General features: G+C 34.7%; 2 protein-coding genes across 2 annotated transcripts; one reads left to right on the forward strand and one right to left on the reverse strand.

Annotated features, from left to right (window-relative positions):
- The first annotated feature begins 228 nt into the window (after positions 1 to 228).
- Positions 229 to 1203, forward strand: LOC134301956 (aerolysin-like protein). Its single transcript, XM_062986896.1, has one exon. The coding sequence runs from the start codon at positions 229 to 231 to the stop codon at positions 1189 to 1191; it is 963 nt and encodes a 320-aa protein (XP_062842966.1). The 3' UTR covers positions 1192 to 1203.
- Positions 1204 to 9268: 8065 nt separating this feature from the next.
- On the reverse strand, positions 9269 to 9991 carry LOC134302092 (transcription factor HES-5-like). Its single transcript, XM_062987125.1, has 2 exons — positions 9869 to 9991; positions 9269 to 9760 (listed from the first exon to the last, which is right to left on the reverse strand). Exons 1-2 carry the CDS (start codon positions 9989 to 9991, stop codon positions 9344 to 9346), a joined length of 540 nt encoding a protein of 179 aa, XP_062843195.1. The 3' UTR covers positions 9269 to 9343.
- Positions 9992 to 13061: the final 3070 nt, after the last annotated feature.

Raw genomic sequence — 13061 nt, forward strand, 5'->3', positions numbered from 1 at the left:
GTTTTAATTGACCATAGTGCAATCTTTTTTTTTAGGTGATAAAAATATTATCTGGAGACAGCTGCCTAATCCATACTATCACAAATCATCTCTTCAGTAAGTATGTTTTTGAATCTGCTTCTGACAGCTTCCTTGTATCTGCTGATCTTGATTAAATAATGTATGCTGGTAAATGTAGACATTCTGAAAATGTCTCTTCCTTTCTAGGTTCGGGGTTAAAACAAGACAATGTCATACTTGTCAGAAATACAGGAAATTGGTGGAAGGGGAGGCTCTCCTTTTCGTTTTGATGGTATTGAAAATGGAGCCACACTAAAAAAAATCTGGGTGTGGGCTGGTGGCTGGCAGATAAGAGGCATTAAGGTCTGGCTTACAAATGACAATTCACAGCAGTTTGGAAAATCTGAAGGGAAGTTTTCAGAATTTACATTTGAAGATAAGGAGCATTTTACTTCCCTCTCACTTTGGGGAAATGGAGCTGGAACACGTCTGGGTGGCATTAAATTTAAAACAAATCTCTCTCGAGAGTTCTCTGCATACATGACTGACTGGGGGCTGAAAACTGAATATCCAGTTGATGTTGGTTCTGGAATTTGCATGGGAATCACAGGACGTTCAGGATCAGATATAGACAGCTTAGGCTTTGTGTTCATTAACACCATCAAGTCGACTGTGCTTACAAATGTCAACTATCCTACACTTCATAAAGTGATACCCCAGGTGGCTGTTGAAGAAATCAAAACCATGACCTACCGAAACAAATCTTCTGAAACTCAAGAATACAAAATAGAAACCTCCAAGAAACTCACAAAGAAGTCAGCCTGGAGTGTGTCCAACAAGATGGAATTCACATTTAGTATGGAAGTGAAGGCGGCAATCCCAGAGATCTTAGAAGTGTCAACTGGACTGGGTTTTAAAGTGGGATCTGAACACTCATATGGTTTAGAAAACACTGAAGAGAAAACTGAGATGTTGTCTTTTCCTGCCAAAGTCCCTCCAAGAAAAGCCATGGATGTGAACATCACAATTGGCCGGGTTACAGTAGATCTTCCCTACAAGGGCACTGTCAAAATTACCTGCTACAATGACAGTGTTCTGACATTTGCAACAAGTGGAACCTACAAGGGCCTTACCTACACTGATGCTAAAGTGATCGTGAAGGAATCAACAAAACTTCTGTCATCTGACTAGTCATCTATAGAAAGACACGATGCTTTAAATTAACCTGTAGTATGTCAATACTACTACTATTATTCTTAAAATAATTACGTTATTAGATCACTACATTTGTTTCTGCATATTAGAATATTGTTGATTTTTATGTTCATTGTCATTGATTCGATTGATTTTTATATTTTGCCTAATCCATATTATTCTCATTTATCACAAATCATTACTTTTCGACAGCTTTCTTGTAAGTGTACCTGCTGTTCTTGATTAAATAATGTATGCTAGTAAATGTAGAAACATTCTCTTTACTTCTTAGCTTCACTAAAAAGAACCTAAACTGTGTTCTTGCCCTTTCTAGGTTCAGAGTAAAATCAAGATCATGTCATACTTGACAGAAATACATGAAATTGGTGGACATGGAGTCACTCCTTTTACACTGGCTGATTTTAATATTAGCTGAGTACAACTGGCTTGATGACTTTCTTTATATGATGGAGATTTTTTAAAACAGTTCTAACCAAAAATTTTATTCATTCAGTAATTGTATTCTATATTGTATACAAATATATGATCAAACCATGAAAATGTACTGGATAATGGATATGACACTGATGTGCAAAATGAATTTGATGGTTCTGACTGGATGTGTGTGGCCTCAACCTGGATGAACATTTGTGATTTTATTGTGAGATCAGTGTGTTAATTTGTAGTACCAATCCATGCATTATAATAAAAAAAAGCATGTGACAACCCTCTACTATCTTACTGAGTTCAGTTTTCTAAAGTCAATTAAGTTTCAGTATTCACAAAATCATACAACATCAAGTTTTCAGTACACTAGTGTGGATGCCTGTCAGGAGCCAGTTTTCTTTTTCAATTCAATTCAATTCAATTTATTGTCACATACATAGTCATACAAGTACAACTAGCAGTGAAATGCTTTTTAAGATAAGAAACAAGAAATAATAAACACATTGGGAGAGGAGGGGATAAAAAAAACCCAGCAACCAGCTTGTGCTCTCTTAGGAGCACACTGTGATAACACGAAAAAAAAGCCCCAACAGCACATATAAACATAAGAACATAACATAGTCACACAACAAGCCACGGGTTAGGGATATGGGATCAGGAGGAAAGTAACCAACACGACAAGCAGCCTCAGCTTTTGCAGCCATATCCGGCACACACTGCCCATCCTGCCGTTTTGGTGGGATCAAGATAAGAGAGTGGAGACGTTGTTTGTGGGTTGGTAAAGTTCTGACAGTCATTCGTGCAGCAAGAAAAAGTCTGTACAAAGTTCACGATAACATGGTTGTTGACAGCTCTTACTGCCCAGAATGAAAACCAGCCAGTGGAGGGAGGGTAGAGTATTTCGCAGCAGGTCCTCTGGAGGAATTTTCTTATCACCAAGGTCGTTGCTGATAACATGGGGAGCCAAGAGCAGAAATGACATGTTGTTTTGTCTGAGCCCTAATACAAATTTAACAAGAACTCACGGAATTAATGCGTCTCTGATCCGTCTCATTTCGCAAAGCCGTTAGTTTCTCCAAAATAGAATCCATGTTGCGATTAATAACCACAGTCTGAGTTCCAACAGCTCTACCCACCATATCAATCAAATTGGGCAGTTTCTGGGGACCTTTGACAACTGACCCAACTTTTTTAATTTCCCGATACAGCAGGGCTAAGCCTAATCCAATCAGCAAAAACCCCACAATTAAAGTTCCGAAAAGGTAAACATCCTCTACGTCCTCCAACAAAAGAGGTGCCAGGCACACGACTCTCCACTTCCCCCGTCGCGTATCCTGCCATCTGAGTTCCATCGGGGCATGTGGGTTCCCCCGAACCCGAACTTCTCGAAGAGAAGATGGTGTCAATAGCATTCAGAGACCATTTAACCAATTCCATAATTTGTTCTTTGAGGAGCTGTGCTGAGAAAATCTCCTTAGAGTGGAGTATACGAGACAAGACGATACACGAGAAGCCAAGCAGGGAAGATAGGAGAGGAGGAGGGAGAAGTGCGACCGTCTTCCACGAGAGCGAGCAGAGAAGACACCTGATCTTACACACCTGATCATTTAAATGTGAACAGGCACACTTCTGTAAGCACTCATTCTCAACAGGTAAAGTGTGCGAAAGCTCCAGAAATCTGAAGCACATTTCTTAGCAGTAATGATATCTTAAACATCATCCTCCCTTAAAGTAATCTCTCACTCTTTTCTCACTTTAGGTATTTTCCCAACATGCTTCCACCTCATAGGAAGAAAACACATACGCCAAATCAAATATAACCTAAATAAAGGCATATAACCAATATTGATTATTCAGAAAAAGTGATATTTACAGAATTGTATAATAAAACTCATAATAAAACATGGAATAGTAAGTGTAACGTATACAACGAGTTAAAAGTTATAATGATGGGAAACAACAACTAAAGTTTCAACAGCGTGTTCATAGTTTTGCTTTCCTTATAAGTAATACAACACAACATACTGATAAAGTATACTGGACTGGTTGTTTAATAATTTGGTTAAAATATCCAAATATCGCTTCATCATTCGCTTCTTGTGCAGCCTGATGCAGTGAGTTCAGTCAGCTACTATTTCAGCACACTGTATTCTGTGTAAATTGAAACAGCTCTCCGGATAGTCGGTTAAAGCAGCGTTTTCTCTGTCGCGTTTTAAGCAAGTTAAAGAGAAAATCAAGACAAAAAGAACGTACTTCAAGCCTATCTGACTCGTTGCGTCGCATGTTGGTGTTTTTAATATTTTTCCTGCGCTTCCGTGTGCCTCTGTTCAAGTTTGTGCGTCTTTGTTTTTTACGTGGGTCTTTAAACGCCTTCGTGCCCTTTCGTTCGCTTTCGTGCTTTTTCGTGTATCTTCGTGCACTTTCTTGTGTCTTTGTGATTGTTTTATAATTGGTTGATTTAAGCACATTAAAATATGGTAATTTTGGGAATTAACAAACGTCTGACGATTATGTATCTGTTGGACTAAAATATGTAAAATATGTTGAACAGAGAATAAGAAAAGATGTTATGTTTAATTAAGTAAAACACATTTTAAGTCATTCATTATATGTATAATTGCTTCCTCTACTGGCCATTTTAACCAGCAGAGAAAGGCGTTAGCTGAGGGCCAGCGTAGTACCCAGAACTACACTCCCCATGGTCCCAACGCTAATCAGCAATCTGAGTAAGAAAGCACAATGTTATAATATATATAGTAAATTTGTTAGTAATTGTAAAGTCTAATAGCAAACTTAAATATGTTTTCAACTACAAAGATTCATATTGTAATGGTTGCATTTATAAAGTTTAACTCCACAGTATCACCCAAAACAATGTAGGTAAATTAGCAAATACTAAAATGTTAGGTCATTGGTTGGGGGCTGTTTAAATTTTTTCTGTTTAAACTCTAAAAGCAATTGTTTTAGAAATACTAAAATATTTTCCCCAGAGCCATTCGGTCACTGCAAGTGAGGATTCTCAGAGGTCCTCTTTATTAAAAAGTAAAATTATCATGTGAATAGACAAACTTCTATGGTTAGCACTCCCCCTCGCCATCCTTACTAAAGTAAGCTGAGTGTGGGAAAGCTCAGGAGAGTAGAATCGCAGTCTATTGTCTTTAACATCCAGAAGTTCACCAATACTACATATTTTGGACACATGCAAGATAGTAGACACACTTAAAATAGGATAATTATCCTACCACATGGTTTGGCTTGGTCACTGTAAGATCAACAAGGAAGTATGTGCATCTATATTGAATCACTTAATGCATCTTTAAAGATAAAGAAAACTAAATTATTTTTGTCTGTGTTGTGCAGCTGAGGAAGCCGATGGTGGAGAAGATGCGCAGTGATCGCATCAACAGCAGCATTGAGGATCAACAGGATCGAGTGATCTGAAAATGAAATGAAAAATGTACTACAAGTCAATCACCATGATGTGATGTTTCACTTATGCAATGCATTGCTGTAAACTGATCTAATCAGCATCATCATTTGAAGTTTGTGGTAATCAGTTTTAAACATGGTAAACAGAGAGAATTACAGTTTAGATAATTAAACTATGATTTAACCAAGAAATTAAACATTATTGTGTGTTTTTTATTGAGTCCTTAATTTTGACATGCTAATGCTTACAGGTGTTTGTTTGTATATATTGTATGTATAGATGCAGAGTACTGTAGCTGGTGCAGCAAGTCCAAATTACTTGTCATTTAAATATCTAGTCTATTAATATCACTGATTTTTCCAAATCCCATCCCTTTGCATCCACACCAGTGGTCAACTTAGCAAAACAAAAATTTATTTCACTTTTTGTGCCAAATTAATTGAGCTGACTGAAAAAAAAAAAAAAAACCTAGAAAATGGCAAATTTACCTCAAAACAAACCATTTTAATGACCATTACCACGCGCTATTAATTATTTTACTTCACTTGTAAAGATTCCTGTCAGGAGCTGCTTACTCACAGAATCATTAGCATGTGAATGGACACACTTCTTTTGTTCAGCACCCACATGTAATGGGTAAAGTGTGAGAACGCTTGGGAAAACAGAATCCCACTTCTTTATAGCATTAGCATTCTAAACCTCACTGGCCCCTAATTATTCAACATATCAAAGAAGCAGACTCCTCTTTAAGATAATCTGTCTCGACATGACGTCACCCGATGTGAGAAAACACATGACTACTAGGTTAATCTTACAACAATCATACTAAGCTCAATCACATTTAAAGCAGTTCTAGTTATATAAAACAGTAGAAAATCTAGAATAGTGAGGATACATTTACGTGTGTGGTGAGATACCTGGATTGTACAGTTATAATGAAATTTGTGCTCTGTCACTGACTCTGCACATCACGTATTAGATCCCCACTTTCCCAGATTCACACATCCTCTCCTCCACCTCCCTTGAGACATTGACATTGTCCTTTGCTGGCGGATTATTATGTGGCAGACCTAAATTCCTCATTGTTTACCTAAGCTCTGCCATTGGCTTTAAACTGTGAGAAACTCCAACAAGCCCATAACTCAGTCATTCATATGGAGATTTAGGAGTATAAAAAGAGGAGATGCAGCCAGTAACAAATCAGATTCACTATACACTCGAGGTGCCACCATCACTTCAGCAATGACCGTCTCTCATCAGCATTAGCCTCTAAAGAACAAGGTAAAGATCCTGATGAATTTTAATATATTTCTACCATTTAAATGTTTTTTGAACAATATCTCTTTTATATGTTAAAATAATGTAATTAATTAACTTTGTTTTGTGTATAGTTGAGAAAGATGATGGTGGAGATCTGCAGCTGAAGTTTCTCCTGGCTCTAGAGTATTCTAAATAACAACCTGACTCCAAGCTGGAGAAAGCACAAGTCCTGAAGATGTCAGAAAGCTTCCAGAGACGATGGCAGAATGCATTTTCCACAGCTGTCCATCAATTCTTCTCCAGATGTTTTCATGAAGTCATCTACTTCCACATCCACAAGACAAAGCCTCCGAAAAATACTGAACCACTTTGCAGCTTTATAGATCAGAAGATCCTAGGCAAAGAAAAGATTTCAGAAATTAGCCCACTCTGGAGACCCTGGCAGTGGTGGATGCATTTTGTTACCTTTGTTGGAAACTATTGATAATAATGGTCTGAAATAAGAGTATAAAAATATATGTACAATTTATTTATGTAACTTATAATAAGTTGTTTTTAATCAGTCACTTTATTTCCTCTGCAAATGGAACAAGTCTGAGTGACCTGACAATATCAGTATAAATTAATGCATGTTTCAATTCACTGTTTGAATTAATAGTTTGAACTTAAAATTAAGTTAAAATTTGAACTTAAATTTTAAAATGTTTTAGGTCAGTTTCTTCTATCACTACAGATAAAAACCATTGTAAACCTATTATTATCATTGTGAGGTTTACAGTGAATAAATGTTTCCTTTATTTGCATAATGTTAGTTGACTGTACCTTAATCATAACCTTGCGAAATAAAACAATCATGAAAAATCTTTGTCTCTAGATGCTTTTACTTATCTATCTAGATGTCATTTATCAAAGCTTATTTTGTACATTTACATTTAGAATAGAACCCATGAGCTGTGTATCACTAACATAACCTGTTGTACTTACTTCTTTTATATAATTACTTATATAAATATTAAATAGGAAATAGAATCTATCTAGTATTTCTTTTTATTTTTAATGATGAATTATTATTGCTGTTAGTATTCTGTTATTATTAGGTACAGGTAAGTGTGCTGTACACACATTTTTACAGTAACAAACCAGAAGATCTGACTGCATTTGTCAGTAAAATACTGAGACAGGTGCAGTCTTTTTAATGGACGATTATAGAGCTGTTACAGTAACTGTACCAGTCACAGTGTTGTTACCATTTCTACAGTAAAAGGACGGTTTACTTACAGGTTAAATAATAAATATTCAGAAAGCAAATTCTGTGTTTATATGTTTGTGTATTGGAACAAAATAAGATCTGCTGTAATTTTAAGACTCTAGTCTGTGAGTCTGTATTCCTGACGTTTCCCACACTCCTTTGCTTTTGGAGATTTAAAATGAACAAAAGACATGTGTCCATTCATGTGCTAATGATGTCTTTATGTCTATCCTGGAGGCAAATTCCCTAGGGTCAAATTGGTCATTATTTGTCATTAGATTAACACAGAACCAAAGATTTCCGAAATAAACTTCCAATGAAAATATACATATATACTGTAAACTATTAAATATTGTGGCTTTGGACACAGTATAGTTCACTGTGCAAAAAAATGTGGAGGAAAACAAATATTAAGGCACAACTTATTTAACTTACACATATAATGTATTTTAACTCTGTACTTCTTAACAAAAATCATGTATTTTTTTCATATATACATTTCTAAAAAGAATTTAGTCACTACAGTAAAAAAATTTTGCAAATGTAAAAGTTAAAATAAATTAGGTTCTAAAAATCAGTAAATAATCAATAAATAAGTGATCCTGTGCAAATTGCTCATGTTTTTATAATTAAAGATGTTGCCATTATTTAGATTAAATGCAAAAAGCTATATTGAAACTGAAATCAAACATTGTTGACATAATGTTACTGCTTGTAAATCAAGCCCATAGTCCTGTGGCTACAGTTTTTGAATGTTGAAATTCTAAGGTTCTAGTTAGCTTGATTTAATAGAAATACATTCTGTATTGTTCATCTGGTTTATATAATTAAATAAATTCCATGAGATAAATTATTCTTGCAGTTTCTTTTTTTTTATTTTTAGTGCAACTTTGTGCTGAAAACATTTATATAGTTTCCTCAAGCACAATAAAACAGGTGATAACATATCACAACATTTACTTGAAGAATTCTTCAAGACACAAAGCTCCTAACAGAGCAAAGTCTCCACAATATTAAGTCTTTACAAAAGTCAAATAAACATTTTCAACATGAAAATCGACTCATTACGAACAAAACACATTCCAGATTAACTGAAAATAAAACATTTCAGTCAGAACAAATATTGACAAAAACAATATGTATTTCAAGTAACAATTACCTATTATAGGTTTAAAAAAAAAAACCTTGATTAAGGTATAAAGAATTCAGACTTCTTAAACTTAAGAAATATAAGCTTTTTAACATTTACCATATTGATAAAGAATGAATATAGCATGGTGTTCTTAATAAAACATAAGTATGAAATTATGAAGCCCCTCACAGAGGGTATATAATGTATATTATAGTAAATGTCTATTATTAGACCAAAATTGGTCAAAATATTCTTGGAACTTTTTTAATAATGAAAAGTTTATATAAAAGTCAAATACGACTGACATGCAGCCAATTACATTAAACATAATAAAATATTCTCCATAGAGAACATAAAGTTATTCCTAAAACAGAAATAGTTCATATCTAACATAGACATGCATCAAGATTGTTGATCTTGAGTTTGATGGATTCTACTAGAATCACGACTGTGTAAAGTTTCTTTCTTAAAACAGAAAGATATAAGTCTATTGCCAGAATACAACAATAAACTGTTGAATTACAATAAAAACAACTGAATTAAACTTCGGCTCCTGCAAAAGTTGAGCAAACACTTGTAAAGTCCATTCACAATGATACGTGACTTTCCCGCTTTGAGACAGATCTTCCCTTTACCAGGGTCTCCAGAGGGCGTTCTTGGATAAACTCTCCTCTTTACTAAAGATCTGCTGGTCTTCAGAGCTCAGCTGAACCACAGCACTTTCCCTCTTGTTCAGATTCTGGAAGTGCTGCAGCAGTTTTCTGTGACTCTCTGTGTTTTGTTTGTTCACCTCTTCTTTGGACAGGAAGTGGACAAGCTCATGAACACATCTGGAGAAGCCTTGATGGACAGCTGCTGAGCTGGTGGACAATGCAGACTGTTGCTGGTGTTGTTTCATGAAGCTGACTGTCATTTCTAGGATGTCTGCTTTCTCCAACCTGGAATCAGGCTGCTGGTTGAGAAATTGTGGAGCCAAGAGAGACTTCAGCTGATCAATGCTGCTGTTGATATGATCTCTGCGCATCTTTTCCACCATTGGCTTCCTAAGCTGCACAAAACAAAGACAAGATGTTTAGTTTTTCATGTATAAAATGCATTAAATAAAAAGCATTTAAAGTTAGATTAGACATTAAAATGTAGCAGGATCTTAATTTACCTTGTTTTTTAAAGGTTGGTGCTGATGTGAGAGGTTCATTGATGAAGTGATGGCTGGTACCATGGTTGGGTCTCTGTGTTGTAGATCTCTGTGTAGAGTGAATCTGGTTTGTTGCGACTGCATCTCCTCTATTTATACTCCCAAATCTCCATATGAATGGGTGAGTCCTGGGCTTGTTGGAGGTTCTCACAGTTGTGAGCCAATAGCAGAGCCTGCAGAGACAATAAGGGATGTAGGGATGCCACATGCTCAGTGACTTTCCAGGAGGGGACAATGTCCATGTGCCAGGAGAGCAGGTGGGTGGGTTTGGATAATGGAGGGGAGCTCAGAGCACTGTTTGAATCTGGGAAAGTGTTGACCCTGTAAATAACACAGATCTGGCATCTGATGTTTAAGTCATTGTCACTGACAGAGTACACGGTTATTTTAAAGATACACATTGGTACTGATACTGAAGATATAATTTAAAAAGGAACATGTACTTTGACTTTTACTATATATGATTTATTTCTTATCTATGGATGACTATGGTTCAATTTTAAGTTCTTTGATTAGAAATCGTATCTTATATTCTGACAGGTACAGTTTGGTTCTACATGGTTCAAAAAAATCATCAAATTGTGGTTTATTAAAGTTCATTGGTCATTCAAATTTCCAGATAGATCGTTATTGTTATAACAACAACTCATCCACCTTGTCTATTTAGCTGTATTATAATTAAAGTATTTATAAATGTATTTATTTTCTTTGTGTTTGTCTACATTACAGTTGACATCTTTTAGGAGACACTTTAATCCAGAGCTCTTTATAGAACTGATTTTTGTTTTGCTCAGTAAACAGTCTAGTTCCCCAGTCTCTTACATTACCCAGTCCTTAAGTGATGATGGCAACAAAACCATGTGGTAAAGTTCATCATAATGTCCATAAGTGTGCCGACTCCACTGTGCATGTCCAAAATATCAGTAACTGCTATTAATGACTATAGACTTGTGACTTTTCCCTCCTGAGCTTTCCCACACTTTGCTCTGAAAAGAAGAGGAGGAAACAATAGAAGTGTGTCTATTCACGTGCTAATTTCTCTTTTAAACAGATCCTGAGAAAAGCCCCTCAGAGGTTTTTCTGTCATTTAGGGGGTGACGCATGCTAACCTCTAATAAAAGCTAATTAAATACTTTGGTAGGTGTATCTTAAAAAGCAGATTAAAATTACTAACAAATCTCCTTTACGTGTGGTTGTACTTTAAATTACTAAAGGTCATGTAAAATTTTCTGTACTTTAATATTTTCTGTCAGTATGATTTTTCATTTAGCTTTAATACATAATCACACGTGTCCTCACGTACATTTATCCAACTCTTCACATAACCTGAAGACATGACATATAACACTAGCTGTTTTTAACACTTCTCCAATAAATAACATAATTTGAGCATAGATTGTTTATATATATATATATACATTTTATATTACTAACATATTTACTATGACTCAAATTAAAAACAAATTAGGATATCACTCCTAGACCCCCAGATGAAGCAGATGTTTCTTGTTACTCTTTGTCAGTCAGGGTGAGTTGAGAGATCTTCTGAGTTCCCACACTTAGTCCTCTGTTCTACAATGAATGACGTACAAAAGCTGAATGGATCAACACTGACGGTCTAAACACTGTTTTGTTTTGTAGACAGACATCACTCTCCATCTGGAGGGAAAAATCCTGATTGGCTGAAACTCTGCTACTGTTTATATTGATGTTGTGTTAGTCAAACTGGGACCCTGATGGCAAATTCTTTAAAACTTTTTTTTTTAACGAAACAGCACAATTTTACTGAGTCACAAATTCTGTATTTTGTTGGAAATCTTTCTTAAGGTCTAATTATTTGATTCAAAATGACTTTTTTCAATAAAAATTGCTTATGTAATTAAATTGGTAGTGAATTTATCTGCTTTGTTTTATTATTCATAGTTGTCTTATGACTGATTTTGGAAAAAATACTAGATGATATATTTCATACTAAATAATTAGTATTGCTTTAATCTAAATCTAAATTCTGCTCCTTAACATAATAAAGATTAGATCAACATATTCTTCTTTATGTCTGCATCAGGTGACCTATCAGGAGAAATGTTTGCACATTAAGTTCTGTAAAAGTCAGCAGGGTTTGGGATGATAACACTAAGAAATGTGATTCTGCTTTCCACGCTTTAGCCATTTAGACTGGGTGCTGGACAATAGAAGTGTGTTCATTCACATGCTAATGATTCTGTGAATAAGCAGCTTCCACACAGACTTCTTCACAAGTATGTTTGAAAGTTGTTGATAATGTATGAAGTAAATACTGAACTTTATGTAAGATGGACTTAATATTGTTAAAATGTTCTGACAATTAAAAAGTCTGGTTATTACTGATACAGTGTATGCTCAATGAGAATGTTCTTCGAACGTTTATACAAAATTATAAATTGTGACAGTTTATCTTTCAAAAAGTTTATCTTTTAGGTTAGTGAATTCTTAGTGTGCTTTTAATTTATAATTTGTTATAAATCTAGAAGAAGTTTTGAATATCAGAAGTTTGTGTTGTTGTCATTATGTTGTCACTGGCTGTGTTTTAAAATATTTAGTAAAAGATAAACTTAACAGTTCCGTGATTGAAGTTTCTCAGAAAGTTTTAATATTAAAGTGTCAGTTAAAGCTTCTGTAAGTGAAACATCGTTTACTGTTTAATTAGTTCTGTATTTTGGTTTCATTAAACAAAATAATGAGACAAGAGATGTACTTTAGATATATATTTGTGTTTTTATTTTCAGTGTAACTTTGTGCTGGAAACATTTATAGTTTCCTCAAGCACAATAAAACAGGTGATAACATATCACAACATTTACTTGAAGAATTCTTCAAGACACAAAGCTCCTAACAGAGCAAAGTCTCCACAATATTAAGTCTTTACAAAAGACAAATAAACATTTTCAACATGTTAATCGACTCATTACAAACAAAACCAATTTCGACAGTAAAGCATTAACTGTTTGAACAAATATTGCCAAAAACAATATGTATTTTAAGTGAAAATACCTATTATAGGTAAAATAAAATCCTTGATCAAGGTATAAAGAATTCAGACTTCTTAAACTTAAGAAATATAAGCTTTTTAACATTTATCATATTGATAAAGAATGAATATATCGTGGTGTTCCTA

Source organism: Trichomycterus rosablanca, chromosome 24, assembly GCF_030014385.1.
Source record: "Trichomycterus rosablanca isolate fTriRos1 chromosome 24, fTriRos1.hap1, whole genome shotgun sequence".
NCBI lineage: Eukaryota > Metazoa > Chordata > Actinopteri > Siluriformes > Trichomycteridae > Trichomycterus > Trichomycterus rosablanca.